Here is a 22,539-nt window from a genome sequence, read left to right on the forward strand (position 1 = left end):
GTTCTGGTTTAGTTTTACTAGTTTAAAAGATTTTTTTTTTAATTCCATGGACTGAATGCTTTATGCTGTCACTTCAGAGAACAATTTTGTAATTAATTTTTATTTTCCAGAACAATATTGAGATAATATTTAAATGGCAATGATAAAATAATTAAATTTGTGCCATTTATGAAATTGATTTTTTTTTAATCAACTGCTTACCAGGTAAATGTTGCATATGCTGGAATCTAAAATAAAAAATATAAAATACTGGAAGCAGTGGACTGTGCTGTATCATTCAACATCCGTGTCTCTGACTACTCAGGCATCATCTGTGGCAAGAACAGTTAATGTTTCAGGTCAAAGACGTTCTGCTGGTACTGGGAAAGAGGGAATGCAATTTAATTATAATTACAAAAAAATGCTTAGCTTTGGCTTTCAAAAGAATGTCCTTCAGTTGGTAATCTTAAGATCTGCTGGAGTTTGCAGAACATGTAAATCAATAAGTTGAAAATTGGATCATTAATGCAAAGGAGTACATTCCCAACATGCCCATGGTGTTCGCTATCTTTTGAGGTCATGTTGTAATCTCATAAAGATCAACTTGGCAATGCTTTCTATATTTGCTGCTAATTTTCACCCTGACCTCAAATTTACTTGGTCCATCTCCAACGACACTCACGCCTTGCTTGTTCTCTCTGTCTCCATCTCAGAAGACAATCTCTCTATATGGACCTTTTTTACAAACCTGCCAATTCCTGCAGCTACCTCAACTTCACTTCATACCCAGTCCCCTGTAAGGATGATAGTTCTTTCTTTTCATTCTTCCATCTCTGTCATATCTGCACTCAAGATGAGGTCTTCCAGTCAAGATATCCTCCTTCTTCAAAAAAACATGGCTTCCCCTCTACCACCATCAATTCAGCCCTTACCTAAACTGCTAAAAAAGAAAAAAGAAAAAATTGATATAGCTTTTGTGCAAGAAACACACTTAACTGAAGTGGAGCACAAGAAATTAAAGAGAGATTGGATAGGACATGTAACAACAGCGTCATATAATTCAAAAGCTAGAGGAGTAGCTATATTAATCAGTAAAAATGTACCAATTAAAATAGGAGAGGAAATAATAGATCCAGCAGGGAGATATGTAATGATAAAATGTCAGATATATTCAGAGTTTTGGAATTTACTCAATGTACATTCACTTAATGAAGAAGATCAAAAATTTATGCAAGATTTTTTTTGAAGATAGCAGACATGCAAGGGAACATACTAATAGGAGGGGATTTCAACCTTAATTTGGATTCAAACATGGATAAAACTGGGAAAAAAATTAACAGAAAGAACAAAGTAACCAAATTTATAATTAAATCGATGCAAGAAATGCAACTTTTGGATATATGGAGGAAACAACACCCAAAGGAAAAGGAATATTCATATTATTCAGGTAGACATAAAACATACTCAAGAATAGACCTATTCCTGTTATCAGCTCGCATGCAAGACAGAGTTAGAAAAACAGAATATAAAGCTAGAATATTATCGGACCACTCACCCCTGATATTGACAATACAGTTAGAGGACATCCCTCCAAAAATGTATAGATGGAGATTAAACTCCATGCTACTTAAAAGACAGGATTTTAGAGAATTCATTGAACGACAAATTAAAATGTACTTTGAAATAAATACGGAATCAGTGAAAGGTAAGTTTATACTATGGGACGCAATGAAAGCGTTCATCAGAGGCCAAATAATAAGTTATGTAGCCAAGATGAAGAAGGACTACAATCAGGAAACAGAGCAGTTGGAAAAGGAAATAGCAAATATAGAAAAAGAATTAGCAACGAAGGAAGACGCAACTAAAAGAAGAGAATTGGCAGATAAAAAAATAAAATATGAAACATTACAAACATATAAGGTAGAGAAGAGCATAATGAAGACAAAACAGAAATATTACGAACTAGAGGAAAAAACGCACAAAATTCTAGCGTGGTAGCTTAAGACAGAACAAACTAAGAGAATGGTATTGGCATCAAGGAAAAAAGACAAGCAAATCACGTATAATCCAACGGAGATTAATGAAAACTTCAGAGAATTCTACGAACAATTATACCAAACTGAAAACGAAGGGAAAGAAGACAAAATAGATGAATTTTTAACTAAAATTGAACTACCGAAATTACAAACGGAGGAACAAAATACATTAACAGAATCATTTGAAATAATAGAAATACAAGAGATAATAAAAAACTACCAAATAATAAAACACCAGGAGAGGATGGATTCCCAATAGAATTCTATAAAACATTTAAAGATTTATTAATTCCTCCCCTCCTGGAAGTAATCAACCAGATTGATAAAACACAAAGCTTACCAGATTCATGCAAAACAGCAATAATTACAGTAATACCAAAGACAGGGAAAGATCCACTTGCACCAGCGTCATATAGACCAATATCTTTACTTAACACAGATTATAAGATAATAGCTAAACTATTAGCAAACAGATTAGCCGACTATGTACCAAAAATAGTAAATCTAGACCAAACTGGATTTATTAAAAAAAGACGAACAACAGACAATATTTGTAAATTTATTAACTTAATTCATGCAGTAGAAGGAAATAAAGCTCCAACAGTAGCGGTTGCTTTAGACGCAGAGAAGGCTTTTGACAGAGTAGAATGGAATTATTTATTCAAAGTACTACAAAAATTCAGCTTACCAAAGAAATATATTAATTGGATTAAAGCAGGGGTGTCAAACTCAAATTCACGGAGGGCCAAAATTAAAAACTTGGACTAAGTCGAGGGCCAAACTAAATATTTATAGAAAATTTTCAACAACATCTGCATGTTTTCTCTTCTTTCAACATATGTAATGTTAAACTTTAGGATATAACTTTAGGAGGATAATGTTACAGGTCAGGAGTAGGTAGCTCAAGTTCACCCTTTGCTTGACCTGAGGGAAACCTATTTGGTCCCTGTGGAGATGTAGTCAGCATTCACAGGCTGTGTCCATTTTGGCCTGCATCAGGACTCAGCATTTCCTGCTCACTCCTCAGGCTCTAGGCCTCTATTCACGCTCGACCCACCATCCCTCTACCTGACCAGTCCTTTACCCAACCTCTACTCACCCCTCACTCAACTCGCTCTGCCTCTACCCACCCCATCCTATACACGCCCCTCTACTGCCTCTTCCCTCAACCTGTTCCTCCTTCTACCCGTCTCTCACCCTCTAATCACCCCTCCCCTACTCGCCCTGCCCCTCCCCTTTTACCTCTTCCCTATCCACCCCTCCTTCTACTCATCCCTCCCTCTAACTGCCACTCACACCACCATAACTTCACCTGCCCATTACTCCTCACCTACACCCCCTGCCCACCCCTGCTTACCCACCCACTCAAGCCCAGCGCGCTGCCGATCAGCCTTTGCGGAACAGCGGGGGCCATGCGCAGCCTGCCATGTCCGTCGCGCCGACAGGTAATCACAGGCGCTCGCCAATCCGCCCCACCGCTCGACAGGTGGGAGAAGTGACTGGTTGTGCGGGGAGCCTTCCAACTGGCTTGCCGGCTGATGACATTGACAGACTTCTCGTGTTACTATTTTGTTTTCCCCGTTCTCAAAGTTTGCACGGTCAACCTGCAACACTCTTGCTCCCTCCACGTCCCGTGGATCTGATGCCCGGGTGTTGTTAGGATTCCCAGCAGAAGGTTTGTGGAACTTTACCATTCTGGATTCCTTTTTGAGAATATTCTGGCCATCTTTTAAGGGGGGTGGTTTTAGGGGGGAAGGGATAGTTAGGGGGTGGGGAAGGATGTGCAATGAAGGGGGAGGATGGTGGGGGTGACATTACCAAAAAACAGCATCGGCTCTCACTGCAGGGCGGGCCACCTCTAATACATTTTTGAAATGATCTTGCGGGCCAAATTATATCGCGGGTCAAATTTGGCCCGCGGGCCAGTGTTTGACATGTATGGATTAAAGCATTATATAAGGGGCCATTGGCGAAAGGGACAGTAAATGGATATATATCAAAACAACTTAAGCAGATCAACAAGGCAGGGATGCCCACTATCGCCCTTATTGTTCGCGTTAGCCATAGAACCACTAGCAGAACTGATAAGAACAGAAAATAAAATAAAAGGGATAAAAATAAAAGACAGAATATAAAATCAGTTTATTTGCAGATGACGTTATAGTATACTTAACAGAACCAGAAATATCAATAAAAGAATTACATAAGAAATTGAAGGAATATGGAGAAGTGTCGGGATACAAGATTAACGCAAATAAAAGTGAAGCAATGCCAATGAATAATGCGGATTTCTCAAAATGTAAGAAAGAATCACCATTCAGATGGCAAATGCAAGCAATGCGATACCTAGGTATACAAATAAATAAAAACCTCGGCCATCTATATAAACTCAATTATTATCCACTAATGGAAAAATTACAGGACAACTTAGAGCATTGGAAAGACTTACCACTAACACTAATAGGAAGGATAAACTGTATTAAAATGAACATTTTCCCAAGGATACAATACCTATTTCAGGCATTGCCAATACACTTGACAGAGAAATTCTTCAAGGAGTTAAAGAAAATAATAAGGAAATTTTTATGAAAAGGGGGGAAACCGAGGATAGCACTAGATAAATTAACAGAATGGTATAAACAAGGAGGCTTACAACTGCCAAACTTTAAAAATTATTATAGAGCCGCACAATTAAGATACCTATCAGATTTTTATCAAACAAGGGAAAAGCCAGATTGGACTAGATTAGAACTAGATAAAATAGGGGAAAAGATACCTGAACATATATTATATAAATGGGATGAAAAATTGGTACAACGTAGGAATTCTCCAGTATTACATCATCTGCTCAATATTTGGAAGAAGATTCATGTAGAAAGGAATAAAACAAATTACCAATTACCAAAACTAATACTGACGCAAAATCAGCTAATCCCTTTTACAATAGATAACCTTTCCTTTCGAGAATGGGAGAAAAAAGGGATCAAAAGAATAGAAAATTGCTTTTCGGGAAATAAATTATTATCCTTTGAACAAATGAAGGATAAATATAATATAACTCACGATACAGTGTTGGCATACTACCAACTGAAATCCTACTTGAAGGACAAATTGGGAAGCAGTCTGAAGTTACCAGAGGGAAGTAATTTTGAATATGTGATTACAAACACAATGATAATCAAAAAATTTGTAACAAACATGTATATTAAACTACAAGAAAAGGAGAATGAGGAAACAAATGGTAAAACTAAACAAAAATGGGAACAAGATCTAAACATAAAGATAAAGAAGGAAACATGGGAGAAGCTATGCTCAGGAACTATGAGAAATACAATAAATACGAGGTTATGTATGATACAATATAACTGGATACACAGGGTATATATTACACCTCAAAAGTTAAATAAATGGGACCCAACAGCATCTGACAGATGTTTTCGCTGCAAAAAGGAAATGGGAACAACAATTCATGCAATATGAACATGTGAGAAAGTGGAAAAATTTTGGGAAGATCTAAACCAGATATTAAATAAAATCACAAAAAGTAATAAACCAAAAAACCCAGAGATCTTCCTCCTAAGTAACATAAAAAACAAAGAATTTGGACTTGATGTGGATGGTGCACAAAAAAGATTTGTTATGATAGCCCTAGCTGTAGCAAAAAAATGTATTATGTCAGCCTGGAAATTAGAAGATAACTTGAGAAAACAACAATGGTATATAGAAATGAATAAATGTATTCCATTAGAAAAAATAACATAATTTAAGAAATAATATTACAATATTTGAACAAATATGGGAGCCATACATGAAACATAATAGAGAAAACCTACCGGGGACATCTACCACCTAAAATGACAGAAGGAGAAGAGAATGAAAATAACTGACTCAGTGGAATTTCTTGTTTGTTTTTATTGAGTGACAACATTGTTTGATGGGTTTAATGTATCCTATTTTCTGAATTTTAAATGAATGGGAGGGGAGGTAGGGAGGGAGGGAGGGGAGGAGGGAGGGGGGGAGAAAACGACACTGTATATGTTCAAGAGGGAAAATGTATGTATCTTGATCAATGTGGTTTATAGTGTGAAAAATAAAAAAAATTTTAAAAAAATTCAGCCCTTACCTGCATCTCCTCCATTTCCCACACATCTGCCCTGGCCACCTCTGCCCCTAGATGCAACAAAAACAGGATTCACCTTGTCCTCACCTATCACCCCACCAGTCTCTACATTCAACATATTATCCTCTGCAATTTCCGTCACCTACAAAATGATCCCACCATCAGACACAACTTCCCTGCTCCTCCCCTCTCCACCTTTCACAGGGAACACTCCCTCTGTGATTCCCTCGACACTCATCCATTCCCACTATTCACTCCCTTGGAACCTTCCCCTGGGGCTACAGGAAGTGCTACACCTGCACCCACATCGCCTCCCTCACCACCATTCAGGGTCCCAAACAGTCTTTCCAAGTAAAGCAACATTGGTGTATCCGCATGATTCATCTACTGCAGTGATTCTCAACCTTTTTTCTTCCACTTTCATGCCACTTTAAATAGTCTCTATGCCATAGGTGCTCTGTGATTAGTAATGGATTGCTTATGGTGATATGTGGGTGGAAAGAAAAAGTTTGAAAACCACTGTTTCAATTGTACCTAATTGACTCGTTATATGCACGGTTTCATAACTCCAAAGGAAATGGGCCAATGACAATCTTCCTCAAGCAAAATATTTCAGTAACAATTGGGTCTACAGCAATGATTCTCAACCTTCCCTTCCCACTCACATACCACCTCAAGTAATCCCTTACTAATCACATGGCACTGATGGCATAGGGATTACTTCAAGTGTTATGTGAGTGGAAAGAAAAAGGTTGACAAACACTGATCTACTGCATCAGGTGCTCCTGTTTTGGGCTTCTCTATATTGGAGAGAATGGACGTAGACTGGGAGATCACTTCGGTTTGTCCACATCAATGACAGGGATCTCCCAATGACCAACCATTTTAATACTGCACATGTCTATCCATGGCCTCATGCACTACCAAACCAAGGCCACCTGTATATTGGCATCACTTAATATTCCATTTGGGAACTCTCCAAACAGATGGCATTAACATCAACTTCTCCAATTTCTGCTAGACCATCCCTGCTCCCCCTCTCTTCTTAATCCCTCTGTCTCCTTTCCTCCAGCTCTTCATCCCTTCCCTCTATTCACATCCATCTGCTCCCTGTATGTTGGTGTCCCCTCCCTCCCTTGTCCAGCTATTATCCTGCCTGTGGACCTGTGCTCCTCTCCCTTCCCCTTCTCCACATTTTATTCAGGTGCCTGCTTACATTTGCTTATATGTTGATGAAGAGCTCAAGCCAAAATGTTGGTTATATATCTTCATCTTAGCTATATAAAATGCGTTGTTTGACCTGCTGAGTTTCTCCAGCATTGTGTTTTTACTACTATGTTTACCATCAGTTTTCCTCTAATACTGAATAAAAAGAAATTCATTGCCATGTGTAAGAGAAGACCTCCATGTGTACCTGTAATTTTTTTATTCACTTCAGGAGTGCAATATGGGAAAAAATGGTAAAGAGAACTCGGTAGTTTTTACAAATTCTGTCAAAGAAAATCACAGGCTATTCTTGGACTAGTCTCAGCTACCAAATGTTGAGTGGAATTGACAAATGATTGAAAGCAAATTCTCTGTCACTCTTCACAGTGAATTGACATGTGATTCAGGGAGGGAATGTAAAAACTTCAGAGCATCTGTGACCAACTGTTTAAATCACATGACACTATCTGCCAATGTGAATACAACCATAAATCCCAGTTAACAACCTTAGTGAGCCACTAACATGAATTGTTCAAAGTGGTTCTTCAGCGATATAACACGTCTTTTTCATGGAGATTCTTAATAAATTCTCTAAACTAATGGCAACTTCTGCAAAGTTGAATTTCAGGGGTGAACGGTGCAAGGAGCAATATGGGATAAGTCATGGCAAAGGAAACAATGTTTTGAAATATGATGGTTTAATGAATATTAAATAGAAAGAAGCCTGTTATAAATTATTTGTCAACATATGCTCAAGTGAAATAAAATCTAGGAAATAATTCAGATAAACTGTATTTCATGCTTACAGTCAATCATAAATGCCATATATTATCCAAAGTAATTACTGCAGTGAAAGAATTGATGTGCGGAGATTCCATAAAGCAGCACATCAATTTACAGATTAACCTTCTAAATGTGTAACAATCAAGACATTTCATTCTCAATGCAGTATTTTTGCAACTTAATTCTCACTGGTGTCACACCAATGTACCTCTAAAATATATATAGAAAAATATGCATCGTAATATTTAACAATAGTATTTACATTATCATTAATATTTTGTGAACCCTGTACAGAAAATGCTGAGGAAATTTAGTAATCTAAATATTAATGTCAGGAGTGCACTTTTATTTGGAAAATAAAATAACTATATTTCCTTTTAATGAATGTGCCACTCATTATATTTCAGGGCTTTGCACATCATGGTAATAAGTTTATTGTCATATGCAATGTTCATTGTACAAATGCACTGAATCTGCCAATATATAACATGGAAATGTGAAATCCAGGCTGTCACATTATTGATTTCACTCAATTAACAGCTATCAAATTCTTGAACCTTATCTTTTAGACTAATCACAGATTGTCTGCGCTATTGCAAGGCACTTTTTTGCATTAGGATTACTGCGAATGTTATCTCTTAGGTATTTATTGTCTCTTTTAATTTAATTCTATGAGTTTATTATAGATTTTCATTATGAGAACCTGTGTTGCAGCAAATAAGGCTTTTAGACATATGTACATTGTGGCCAAGGACGTAGAAGGCTGCAGAATGTAGCAAACATAGCCAGAACCATCATTGACTCTGGCCTCCCATCTGCTGCAGACATCTCTGTGAGGTGCTGTCTCATGAAGGCAACCAAAATCATAAAGACCCCCAGCACCCTGGGTCATAACCTTTTCTCACAGCTATCTTCGGGCAGAAGGTATTGTGGCGATACGACCACGTGCCAACTGCAGGGGGTGATCTCTGTATCAGCAGGAAGACCACCTAAGGGGCTGACTTCACCTGGCTGGCTGTCAATCAGCTGACCTGAATATAGACCTGAGTTGGCCCCTCCTGAACCAGTCACACAGGGAGCCACCAAGGCATGAACTGGTGTTCAGACTTTTACTGGAATAAAGCCTTTTGTACAGTCTTGCGTTTTGTGCTTGCTTGCTGCTACCTTAGTGCACCACAATTTATTCTAGTAAATTTTAAAGAGAGACCATGAAGAAGTTTAGAAACATAGAAAAATAGGTGCAGGAGTAGGCCATTTGACCCTTCAAGCCTACACCATCATTCAATATGATCATGGCTGATCAGTACCCGGTTCCTGCCTTCTCTCCATACTCCTTGATCCTCTTAGCCACAAGGGCCAAACCTAACCTACTCTTAAATATTGACAAGGAACCGGCCGCAACTACTTCCTGTGGCAAAGAATTCCACAGATCCACCACCCTTTGAGAGAAGAAATTTTTCCTCATCTCAGTCCTAAAAAACTTCCCCTTATCCTTAAACTGTGACCATTGGTTCTGGTTTTTCCCAGCATTGGAAACAACGTACCTGCATCTAGTCTGTCTAAAGTCTCAAGAATTGTATATGTTTCTATAAGATCCCCCATCAATCTTCTAAATTCCAGAGAATACAAGCTTAGTCTATCCAACCTTTCTTCATATGCAAATCCTTCCATCCCCGGTATCAGTCAAGTGAATCTTCTCTGCACCCCCTCTATGACGAGCATGTCCTTCCTCAGATAAGGAGACCAAAACTGCACGCAGTACTCCAGGTGTGGTCTCACCAAGGCCCTGTACAACTGTAGCAGGATTTATGAAGTCCTGTACTCTAATCCTCTCATTATGAATGCCAACATAGCATTCACCTTCCTCACCGCCTGCTGCACCTGCATCCCCACTTTCAATGACTGATGCACAGCAACACCCAAGTCTCTCTGGATCTCCCCTTTTCCAAAACAGATACCATTTAAATAATAGTCCTCTTTCCTGCTCTTACCTCCAAAGTGGATAACCTCGCATTTATCCACATTATATTGCATCTGACATGTCTTGGCCCACTTGCCTAACTTGTCCAAATCACTCTGCACCCTCTTAGCATCCTCAACACAGCCAACCCCACTACCCAACTTCGTCTGCAAATTTTGAGATATTGCTATCTATTCCCATATCTAAGTCATTGATATATATTGTAAACAACTGTGGCCCCAGCATGGAGCCCTGCAGTACCCCACTAGTCAGTGGCGATTTGGAGGCAGGAGATCAACCCCCAACACCCAGATGCCCAAGCACGCTTTGAGATCTGGAAGTACGCGATTGAGGCGATCATCCTGACACAGGCGGAGGTGATCAACACAAACCAGAAATGGTTCATGATGCTACGCACCAAGCTGGGCCCACAAGTTTTCCAGGCCATCAAGAACTGCACAGACAACGAACCTGTGATGGCTGTCCTGGAGAGTATGTACAAGCCCCCGACAAACTTAGTCTATGCCCGGTACCTGCTCAGCATTAGGTCTCAGGAGCCAGGTGAGATGACAGATGCCTATCCTGGGCCCTGCATGAGCTAGCCCACCCGTGCCTGGCCAAGACCGGGGTGAACAAAGGGGAAGTGGAGCGATTGATCCGGGGTGTCTGCGTGCGAGGGCTGCACTTGAGGAGCACCCAGCAGAAGCTGCTAGAAGAAAACATTGCCTCATTTACCAGGACCAGAGGTGGTCTGCTCCCTGGATGCTACAGCTCATCATGCTGAGGCCTTCAATGCCCGACTCCCCCAATCTCTAGTCTGGCAGAAGCAAACGACCACCATCGCCGAAGGGCCCTACGTGGAGGAGACAGTCGCTGCTGCCGGCGCTGCTTGCCCCTGTAAGTACTGTGGGTCCCGGTGTGGGCTAGACAGGCGATCCCGTAAAGGCTGCCCAGCAAGGAACTCGCATTGTTCCTGATGCGGGAAGAAAGGCCATTTCGCAAAGGTCTGCCTTTCCAGGCCTGTTAGGAGTGCTACGGCCCTCCGCGACAGCTGGGAGCCCTCCCAAACATCGCCACGTGCAAGGTCCGGGCAACGCCATTACTCGCCCTGCCTCTTCTGCCTGCACCACTGACATAACTTCCAGCCCAGCTAACCACCAGCACTGCTGCAGTGTGCTTGCCCCTGATGCCACCATCCTCCTATGGACAACTTCCGCCTGCAACGAAGACGCCACTTCCACTTGTTCAGATGACGTCACCTCCAGCTTCACTGCCGACGCCACATGCGTCCACCGGGCACTGCCATCTTGGACCAGCCAGGCCCCGACGGCACATCAATGGGGTGACGTGGTCGACATGGGCGCATACCCGATGGCCCACGCAAGGCACCCCTCGCCCTGGAAGGAAGCCGCTGGTACTATTAGTCTCATTCATTGGGGAGCAGTGACTCAGATCCCAAGATGGTCCTTGTGTCCAGAACCTTAAAAAGGGACATTCCCCATGGACTCAGGCACTCAATGATGGACATTGCTGTCAATGGGAAGGTAACAAAATGCCTGTTCGATAGCAGTAGTTCTGAGAGCTTCGTGCACCTGAATGTGGCCCAGACACTAAAGCTCAAAATCTATCCCACAAACTTTTCCATTCCTTTTGCAGCCCAGGACCGCTTCATCACAGCCCTCGGGCGCAGCTCAGTGGATTTGACATTTTGGGGGGGGGGGGGCATACCAAGGGTTCAGGCTCCTGGTTATGCCCCAGCTCTGGGCTCCAGTCCTCTTATGGCTGGATTTCCAGTACCACCTCCAAAACCTTACCCTCGCTTTCATCGGGTCCCTTCCCCCACTCACACTCCACAGTGTGCAGCCCTGCGACCATCCCCAGTCTACCTGCAGCCTCTCCACACTATAGATAACTCCTCCCGCCCTCTTCAACTACCTTACATCAGATTGCAATCCCATAGCTGCCAAGAACAGGCGCTATTGCGCGGACAACAGGGCCTTCATCATGGCAGAAGTGAGGCGGCTACTGGTGCAAGGTATCATGGAGCCCAGCACCAGTCCCTGGAGAGCCCAAGAACTAGTGGTTAAAGTGGATAGCAAACCGAGGATGGTCATCGATTTTAGCCAGCCAAAAACTGGTACATCTAACTGGACACCTACCCCCTACCCAAAATAGCCGACATGGTCAATGAAATAGCCCACTATAGGTCTTCTCGACAATTGACCACCACCAGCTCCCTATCCATACCCGGAATAAACCATACACCGCCTTCGAGGCAAACAGACGTCTCTACCAGTTCCACCGGGTCCCGTTTGGGGTCACTAATGGGGTCTCTGTTTTTCAGTGGGAGATGGACTGTATTGTAGACTGGTACAACCTAAGAGCGACCTTCCCATACTTGGACAATGTCACCATCTATGGCCATGACCAGCAGGACCACCATGCCAACCTGGAGAGATTTCTCTGGATGACCAAGGAGCTGAACCTCATTTACAACAGAGAAGTGTGTGTTCACCCACCTCGCCATCCTAGGGTACATCGTGGAACATTGTGTTATTGGTCCTGATCCAGAACGCATGCATCCACTAATGAAACTGCCCCTCCCCAACATGTTCAAGGCCCTCCGCAGGTACCTTGGGCTTTTCTCCTATTACTCCCAGTGGGTCCCCCGTTTCTTGGACAACGTCCGCCCTCTGGCCCAAGCCACCACCTTTTCTCTCCCCCTCCCAAGGTGCAAGCAGCTTTTGCTCACATTAGGCAGGATATCGCCAATGCCATTATGCATGCTGTAGACGACAACACCCCATTCCAAGTGGAGTGCGATATCTCTGATGTTGCCCTGGAGGCCACCCTCAACCAAGGGGAGAGTGACCCATGGCCTTCTTCTCCAGGACCTACCACGGTTCTGAGCCCAGGCACTCCGCCTTTGAAAAGGAGGCCCAGGCGTTCATGAAAGTGCTCCACTACTGGTGCCACTACCTGGCAGGCAGGAGGTTCACCTTCCTCACCGCCCAGCGCGCAGTGGCTTTCATGTTCAGCATCACCCATAAAGGCAAGAGCAAGAACAATAAGATCTTGTGCTGGAGAGTCAAGCTGGCCACGTTCAGCTACGACATCCAGTACAGATTGGGGAAGCTCAATGACTCCCCCGACGCCCTGTCCTGGACCTGCGCCATGGTGCAGTCCGACCAACTGCAGGCACTGCACAACACCCTTTGTCACCCAGGCGTCATGTGCCTGTACCATTTCATGAAGTCCTGGAACCTCCCCTTCACCATACAAGAAGTCAGGACCATGACCAAGTCATGCAGATTCTCTGTGGAGTGCAAACCGCACTTATTCCGCCCGCCACAGGCCCACGTTGTCAAGGCCACTCGGCCCTTCTAACAGTTTAGCATCAATTTCAAGGCCCCCCCCCATCTTCCACGAACAAAATCGTCCACTTCCTTGCAGTCGTAGACAAATATTCCTGTTTTTCCTTTGCCATCCCTTGCCCTTACACCTCAACAGCCACTGTTATCAGGACTCTGACACAGATCTTCACCGTGTTCGGATACCCGGCATTCATCCACAGTGATCGGGGGGTCCGGCTTCATTGAGTGAGGAGCTGCACCAGTACCTGGTAGTATGAGGCATTGTGACTAGTCATACAACTAGTTACAACCCAAGGGGCAACGGGCAGGTGTAGCGTGAAAATGGGGTGATCTGGAAGGCAGTCCTCCTGGTCCTGAGGTCCAAAGGGTGATCTGTTGACTAATGGCAAGAGGCCCTCCCTGAGGTTCTCCATGCCATTAGGTCCCTCTTGACCACGGCTACCAATCAGACGCCTCACGAGCGTCTTTTCTCATTCCCCAGGAAATTTGCGACTGGAATCTCACTCCCAAATTGGCTCACATCTCCAGGTCCGGTATTCCTCTGCAAACACGTGTGGACTCACAAGGCCAACCCACTGGTCAAGCAGGTTCTCCTCCTCCACGCCAACCAGAACTATGCCTACATCAGGTATCCCAGAGGCTGTGAGGACACCGTCTCGACCAGGGATCTGGCATCAGCATGGGCCGACCCCCTCCCTCCGCCCCTCCAGAGAACCACACTCCTGGTGGACCACATCCATCCAGCCACCACCCCCTCCACACAGACAGACATACAGATAGATACCATGCTCCCCACACCGATGCCCGCCATGGCTACGCTGGACCCAGCCAACCCTCAAGCAGCAACCAGCCCCTCGCCGACCTTTGACCAGGAACCAACCCTGCGGCGGTCCCTGAGACTCCGAAGGCCACCGGACCGTCTAACGTTGTAAATACCACCCGGCACCATTCCAAACACCCACCCTGGACAATTTTAAGAAGGGGGTGAATGTGGTGAAACGACCACCAGTCTACTGCAGGGTGCAATCTCTGTGTCTGCAGGGAGACCACCTAAGGGGCTGACTCCACCTGGCCGGCTGTCAATCAGCCAATCTGAATATAGACCTGAGCTGGCGCCTCCTGAGCCAGTCACACAGGGAGCTACCAAGCATGAACTGGTGTTCAGACTTTTACTGTTGTACAGTCTTTTGAGTTTTGTGCTTGCTTGCTGCGACCTCAGGACACCACAGGTATAGAAGCCTGAAGACCAGCACCTCTAGGTTCAAGAACAGTTTCTTTCCAATAGCTATCACTCTTGAACCTCCCCTTGAAACGTTAACCATAAGCAGCTCTGACACAAGAGGACTGTTGACACTATGATCTCACGCTGTGGTCCACTGCCTTTCCTACTTCCAATGTGATTAATTTGAAGAAATGGGGATCAAGTAGTAAGTTCGACTCTAATCTTACACCTTCAAGAAAGCAATAGGGAAATCCAGTTAAAGAAAGTAGTGGTTCAAGAACAATTACTCACTTTTTTCCTATGGCTGCCCCTGTCAGATGTGCTCAAGGTCTGTTATGACAAGTGAATGTAGCTGGAAATGGATGAGGGAAAGTACCTTCAAATGAGCATCTCGATATTTCCCAAAAATGGAGTCATCCCCCCACTAAGGATTCTGAAAGACAGGTGGTACGACAGCAGACAGGAAGGAAATGCTCTCAAAAAGCAGGCTGCCACTATTTACAAGTGATGGGAAGAGAAAAGGTGGATGATGATGACAGACTTGGGTTTCAACCAGAATGCCAGAAATGGAAATTGGTGGTGTTTGGAGAGAAAAGAGAGTCCCATTACCTAATTCATGATAATGAGTTTATTCCCAAATGTTGGTCTCTGTTGGAAGGTCCCTTCTGCATTATTTCTGACAAAACCCTAATGCCGGATTCCAACAGAGCAATCCAGCAGTTTTCCAGCCTCATAATCGCTTATTTAACTTTCATTGGCACAGCTTTGATTCTCATGTTGAAAAATAACAACTACAGACTCCAAAGGTAATCAAACGCTTAGAAGTAAGGCTTGCTCTCTTGTTCCTGCATCAATGAAGCAATTAAACATACTTGAGTAATCACAAACACCTGTGAAGCAAAATGTCCCCGACATTATGGTGCCCTGAAATGAGGGGATTATGTATAAAAAGTGCTTTAATTTCTACATGGTCAAACCAAAATATATGCAAATAACCTTGAATAAAATCTGGAAAGTGCTCTTGAACTACATGTGAATTGTTTGATTACAAATTTAAAACTGTGGTACACGGAGGCAAATAAAGGAAAAAAAAGTGTCTGTCCCAAACATTACGGAGGACCCTGTAGCAGCTGAAGTGATGATTGAAATGATGCCATGATACATCACAAGATCTCCCAAAGGGACACCATCTTCTTTGGTGCTGGCCCACAATGCATGCCCAGCATATTCTGCCCTCTCTCTTGCTCCTGTCCCAGTTTGTCCAACCAGATCATCTGTGGGAATTCCAACCTCAAAATGAAAGACAAAATTGCTGAAAGACAAACATGCTGTTCTCAGAAGAATTGGTAGGAGCAGATGCACCTACATGCTTCAATAACGCCCAATGCTTCTTCAAGCTGAGTTGAGGATGCTATAGAGGGAGCTCCAGAGTCCATCCAATTCTGCAGAATGGGCAGCAGGGTTGGCGTAGTGGTTCGCGCAACGCTTTTCCAGCACCAGCAATCAGGACTAGGGTTTGAATCCTGCACTGTCTGTCAGGAGTTTGGATGTTCTCCCTGTGTTTGTGTGGGTTTCCCCTGGGGTCTCCAGTTTCCTCCCACTCTTTGAAACATTCCAGGGGAATAGGTTAATTGGGTGACACGGGCTTGTGGGCTGAAATGGCCTGTTACTGTGCTGTACGTCTAAAATTAAAATTAAAAACGATATGCAGTCTCTCACTATTTTAGGATACAGAATGCAAAACTTCAGCAATGCAGTCATTGTATATTGCGATGTCCAAAGTATTTTAAGACAAGACAAAACTTGGGCACTGTTGTAGAAACTGGTTGCTTTATTGATCAATTTAGTCTTACGAACTGAAACAGCATCACATTTTTTTTAGTCTTGAACATCTTGTCTTTTCTTGAAATACACAGTTTCACAGATCTTCTTACAAGTATTTGATAGTCATTGGAGAAAAAAAATTTCAGTTGCACCTGCCTTTTATTCACATAACCTTCTTGTGTTATTTTTCCAATTTCTGCAGCTACTTTGTGCTATTTGGCACCTGTGTGTGACAACTCTTCCAGTTTTGTTTTGATATTTTTTTTGAAAGGCATGAGAAAGTCATTAAAATCCACTTCATATGAGAATCTCTCCCTGTTTTCCATTCTTTTCTGAATTAGTTCTTCAGTTGTTCGTGGGTTATTCCATAGCTTCAAGGAAAAAATAAAATATTCTTACACCACACACAATTCAAATGTAATGAATGTACACATCCTCATGAAGAGTTAAAGTCATTTTAAAAAGCAAAAAAAAATGCAGATGTTGGGGACCTGGAATGATATCAGAAAATGAAGGAAACACTCATTGACCTGATTATCTGTGTTTTTCTCTCTACAGATGTTGATTAACTTGCTGAATATCTCCAGCTTTTTTTTGTTTGACCATTCATTTGTTTGTTATTATTTATTAGAGTAAGAAAAACCTATTTAGAACATTGTACTGCAACACTGGGACAAGGCCCTTTGGCCCACAACATCTGCCCTGAACATGATGCCCAAATTAAACTAAAACTCTGTCTGCCATATCCCACATTCCCTTTGTATTCATGTGTCTATCTAAAAGTCTCTTAACTCCTACCATTGCATCTGGCTCCACCACTATTCCTGGCACCCAACACTCTGAAGGGAAAAAAAACTTACCCTGCACATCTTGAAGCTCCCAGACTCACTTTAAAAAGTTTTGACTGTTCACACTATCAAAATTTTTATGAACTTCTATCAGGTCTCCCCTGAGCCTCTGATACTCCAGAAGAAATAACCCAAGTTTCTACAACCTCTCTCCTCACATCCACTCATCTCGTCAGCATGCTGGTGAATTTTTTTGTCCCTTTTCTAAGCCCTTCATGTTCTTCCTGTAATGGGACGACCAGAATTGCACACAATTCTCCAAGTGCAGCCAATCCAAACTTTTGTATAGCTGCAGTGATCTCACTTTTATACTCAATGAAGCCAAGCAAAGCACACACATTGTTTACCTTCCAATCTACATGTGTGGCCATTTTCAATGTGATATTGAACCTCATAACCCGATGCACATCAATGCTTTGAAAAATCCTGTGTACCTTCTCCCCCCTTTTGATTACTCTGCATCCACCTTTTATTTGAATTTAGTTCACCTACATTCATGAAAATGGAGCTAACAGGATCTCGGGCCATTATTTATGATCAGATAATCCCTAAATGTCATTGCATTGTTGCATCTACATTGTGTCACACTGGATTTGCAATAACAATTGGAGACCATTTTCTAATGCTAATCTAGAAACACCAGTATTTTCCAAATGCAAAATTAGCATGCATTCAGTAGCTGTAAATATGACTAAACCATCTGCCACACAATGAAATGACACCAATGTTCTGTGGGTGTTGAAATTCCTTCATCTTTTTCAACAATATACACATCTTAATAATTTATATTTTTCACATTCATTTTAATGGGGTGTGTTATACATGAAAGATATTCACATATTTTTAACTTGTATGGACTGAGTATGAAATCATATCAATGCATGAAATAAAATTGCTGATCTGTCTCTCCAGTTGGCCTATTTACTTAAGATGCACCAACACGCTGCCCCAAATGATCTCCACATAAATAGAATACAAGTTGCACCAGACTTTGAGGTTGCTGTATTTATTGATAATGGTAGTGTTACTTAACATATATATATATATATATAACAATTACAGCACGGAAACAGGCCATTAGGCCCTTCTAGTCCGCACCGAACCAAACACCCCTTTCTAGTCCCACCTCCCTGCACAATGCCCATAACCCTCCATCTTCTTCTCATCCATATACCTGTCCAACCTTTTCTTAAATAATACAATTGACTCCGCCGCCACTCTCTGAGTAAAGAAGTTCCCCCTCATGTTACCTCTAAATCTCTGCCCCTTAATTCTTAACTCATGTCCTCTTGTTTTAATCTTTCCTCCTTACATCTGAGAAATCTGGTCATGAATAACCAAGAGCTCTAGCAAAGAAAGTCGAAGAAAATGTTTAACCAAATTAGTCCCTGGAGTAAGAGTTGAAGGAGTTTACTTGTCAGAAAGGAATAATGGGCCATCTTTTGAATGAACAGCTTCAGAAGTGGAGGGAGAAAGTGTTAAAAATCATAGCAAGATCTGACTACAGATGGAAAATCCTTAACTTCCTTAAAAGGAAGTTAGGGTTAGGGTTAGGGTTAGGGTTAGGGTTAGGGTTAGGGTTAGGGTTAGGGTTAGGGTTAGGGTTAGGGTTAGGGTTAGGGCCATTTGGGGCAGCGTGTTGGTGCATCTTAAGTAAATAGGCCAACTGGAGAGACAGATCAGCAATTTTATTTCATGCATTGATATGATTTCATACTCAGTCCATACAAGTTAAAAATATGTGAATATCTTTCATGTATAACACACCCCATTAAAATGAATGTGAAAAATATAAAATATAAAAATATAAATTGGTCCAATTTAAAGTGATGGACCAAAGTTACATAGGAGTGTGAAGGAAAACATAGAGTTATGATTTATGAGAGTGGTGGATAATGGACTTTCATAAAGAAACCGCTCAAACACTTCAGAGAAGATGATCTGAAGGCTAAAGGACATGTTAATGTTTCTGTTGCTTGATAAGTGCATTATGTTCTGAAACCCATCACAATTTCCAAATAACTTATCCATTTGCTTCCTTTTGTTGGTGAATCATAGAATTACTGGGTCAAATTGGTCACATTAAATAATCCCTGGAGGAAATATCTGGTGGGAGATTTTGATTTGACTGGGTGGGCTGTGTTGATAGTTGTGTATGAGAGAATAGTTAATAGGTAAGTGAAACAAAAAAAAATCTGCAGATGCTGGTCTTGAATGCAGTACACAAAAGTGTTAAAGAAACAGCAGGTCGTGCAGTATCTATAGGAAATAAAGGATAAACAATATTTCAGGACTTAATCCTTCATCATGAATGAAGGGCTCAGGCCTTATAAGTTGGTTATCTTTTACTTCCTATGGAACCTGCATGAACTGCTGTGTTTCTCCAGCACTTTTGTTTATTACAGATTATAGGTAAATAAGTGGGGAAATGAAATTGATGGGATTGATCTGAAAATCAGCATAGACTTGAAGGCATTTTTCTATGTCATATGGAAACATGGTAATTTAGATTAAAACTGCTGTGAAGTAGTAAGATTGCTGTTGACATTTTAATACTTGTTGACCAGTGAGCTAAAATACATAACATGGTAACCTAAAAAGGGGTTTGTAGATGCTCCAATATCCCAATGTTTCTAAATTTCTATAAGACAGGATACTAAATCATCGGCCGTATTTTCTAGAACTTCACACAAGAAAGACTGCAGATGCTGGATCAAGTGAAGTACATAATGTTTATTACCTTTTGCTTTCAATGGATGCTGCATGACCTGCTGAGTTTCTCCAGCACGTTTGTGTATTTGACAAATGTTCTTTTTAATGCTGTTATGTTTGTTCCTTGAAGAACAACAACCTTGCGTGGTTTTAACAATTAAAAAACTTTATTTTTCGAGCTGCTTGAACCAACATGGCACTCTACTTCTGTCGTAGTCTACTTTTTGTTCCCACACAAACCGCGTGCATTCCCTACTGGGAAATGTAGTTCTTTATTTACACACATATCACATCTTTCTCCTTTTTAAAAAAAGAAAATAAGAACCCAACACCATGTCTACATAACAAGGGTATCTTCAATCTGTGGCCAGTCTCTTTCCACTCAGCAGTTTTCAATCAGTCTCTGAGGGGGTTTCACAGTCTTTTTTGGTCTGGTGTGTGTTTCCACCAGTGTATTGCTTCCATTTCCTGCATTAGTATTTTCGTCTTTCTGCGAACTCCTTTTCTACATGTGCCGGCCACTTTTGTATACTGACAGGTGACAGGTCACGACCATGAGTTGGAATGTGGACGTGAATCCACTCAGTTCCTTCTCAGAGGTGTCCTCCCTCTGACTGGATCTGGTAGGAATATGGATCTTTTTCCTCTTGTACATACCCTTCCATGTGCCAGAATTGTGTTCTCAGATTCGCACTTGAACTCCAGACTTCAGGACTGGTCGGCTTTTTGCAGTCTCATCATGATACAGTTTCTGCTTTACTTTCCCTTCCATTATAGCTGTTTGATCTTGTGCGCTCCTTTAGGTGTCAAGAGATTTTCATGCATTGGGTCCATATGCGTCGACCCATCAGCATTTGGGCACGAGAAAGGCCATTCTCTAAAGGTGCATTTCTGTGAATCATTAGACTTCTGTGGAAATCCTCTCATCCATTATGTGCCATCTTCATTGAGACTCTTCACCACCTTGACAGAACTCTCTGCAAGGCCATTGGACTTTGGGCGATGTGGTCGAAGTTTAATGTCAAAACTCCCCCAAGTATTGGCAAAGGACTCAAATTCACTGCTTGAAAATAGTGGATCACTATCTGATAATAATTCACAAGGAACTCCATGCTTCACAACACATTTTTCTTGAGAGTGATAGTTGCTTGGCTGGATGTTGACTGCAGTGTTGCTATCTCTGGGTAATTGGAAAATAGTCTATTACTACTATATGACTCTTCCCATTATAGTCAAAGAAATTTACAACTCTGAATTACAGCCTGCCTGGTACAGGGTGTGGTGTAAGCGGTTCTGCTTGCTGCTTTGGTCTATAGGTAAGCCATATTTCACATGAAGCAGTGGTCTTCCTTAAGTCTTGGTTCATTCTTGGCCAGTAAATCACCTCTGGAGCTCTACATATGCAATTTTCCTCACCAAGATGTCCTTTGTGTATCTTCTTCAGCACTTTGTTGCATAGCAACACGAGAATCACAAACCTGTTCCCTTTGAAAACCATATCTTTCACAACTGACAGTTCATCTCTGCATGCCCAGTAATCCCAAAAGCCCACTGGACAGTCATTCTTAGCTGCCGGCCATCCTTTCTGTATTGTATCTTTGAGCTTTCATTGTTTCATCTGTCTCTGTTGCTTTCTTGATCTGCTCTTTTCTATCCCAAGATACTAGAAATGGGGTGATAATCATGTCAACATAGGCTTGTAGCTCTGTTAACCTTGTGGTGAATGTCTGCTTGGTCACTCTTCTTTCTTGCCAACTGCTTGAGGCAGTACATCAGCTGCAAACATACATTTTCCTGGTGTGTAGATCATTTTCCCATCATATTTCTGCAGCCTTATCAACATGAGCTGTTCTCTCATGGGACAGTCATTCAGTGGTTTGGACATAATTGAGAACAGGGGTTTATGGTCTGTCTCCACTTCAAGAGCTTGTCCACAAATATATTGATAGAACCTTTTGCATGCATAAGTGCTGGCAAGAAGCTCTATCTTTATCTGTGCATAGTTGGCTTCTGCACTTGTTAAACCACTTGATGTATTGGCCACAGGATGCCGTGTGTCCTTATGCTGCTGCAATAGTGCTCCAGGCCATGCTGGGATGCATCAGCCAAAATCCTCTTGCGCCTATCCGGAATCATACAATTTTAGTTCCAGAACCTCAGTAAGAACTTTTTTTGAGTGCATGGAAGCACTCTTCTTGCTTGTGCGACCAAATACACTCAATTTTCTGCTCAAGGAGGGACCCAAGTGGTGCTGACAGTCAACAGACAAGGATGAACAGCCAGGTAAGTCACAATCCCCAAGAAATGTCTCACCCCTCTTTGTTTTGGGGCCTCAAAATTCTCAATGGCTGATGTCTTTCTTGGATCAGGCTTCCCTCCCTGTTCAGATATGACATCTCCTATGAAGGTCTGTGTCTTTACACCAAACTCACATTTCTCTTCATTTAATTTCAAATTGACATTCCATGTCATGTC

The 22,539-nt window shown here is 42.1% G+C and overlaps 1 protein-coding gene across 5 annotated transcripts in view; it reads right to left on the reverse strand.

The window, feature by feature from the left end:
* Positions 1-16,488: 16,488 nt before the first annotated feature.
* The window catches only part of ankef1a (ankyrin repeat and EF-hand domain containing 1a), a 65,485-nt gene continuing 59,434 nt past the window's right edge, over positions 16,489-22,539 (reverse strand). For all 5 annotated transcript variants that reach the window (XM_069932482.1, XM_069932481.1, XM_069932480.1 and 2 more), the window contains one exon: positions 16,489-16,875. In XM_069932482.1, coding sequence (XP_069788583.1) covers positions 16,717-16,875 — 159 coding nt within the window. In that variant the 3' untranslated portion in view covers positions 16,489-16,716. The remainder of the gene's footprint in view (positions 16,876-22,539) is intronic.

The sequence above is a fragment of the Narcine bancroftii genome, chromosome 4, assembly GCF_036971445.1.
Source record: "Narcine bancroftii isolate sNarBan1 chromosome 4, sNarBan1.hap1, whole genome shotgun sequence".
NCBI classification, from domain to species: Eukaryota; Metazoa; Chordata; class Chondrichthyes; order Torpediniformes; family Narcinidae; genus Narcine; species Narcine bancroftii.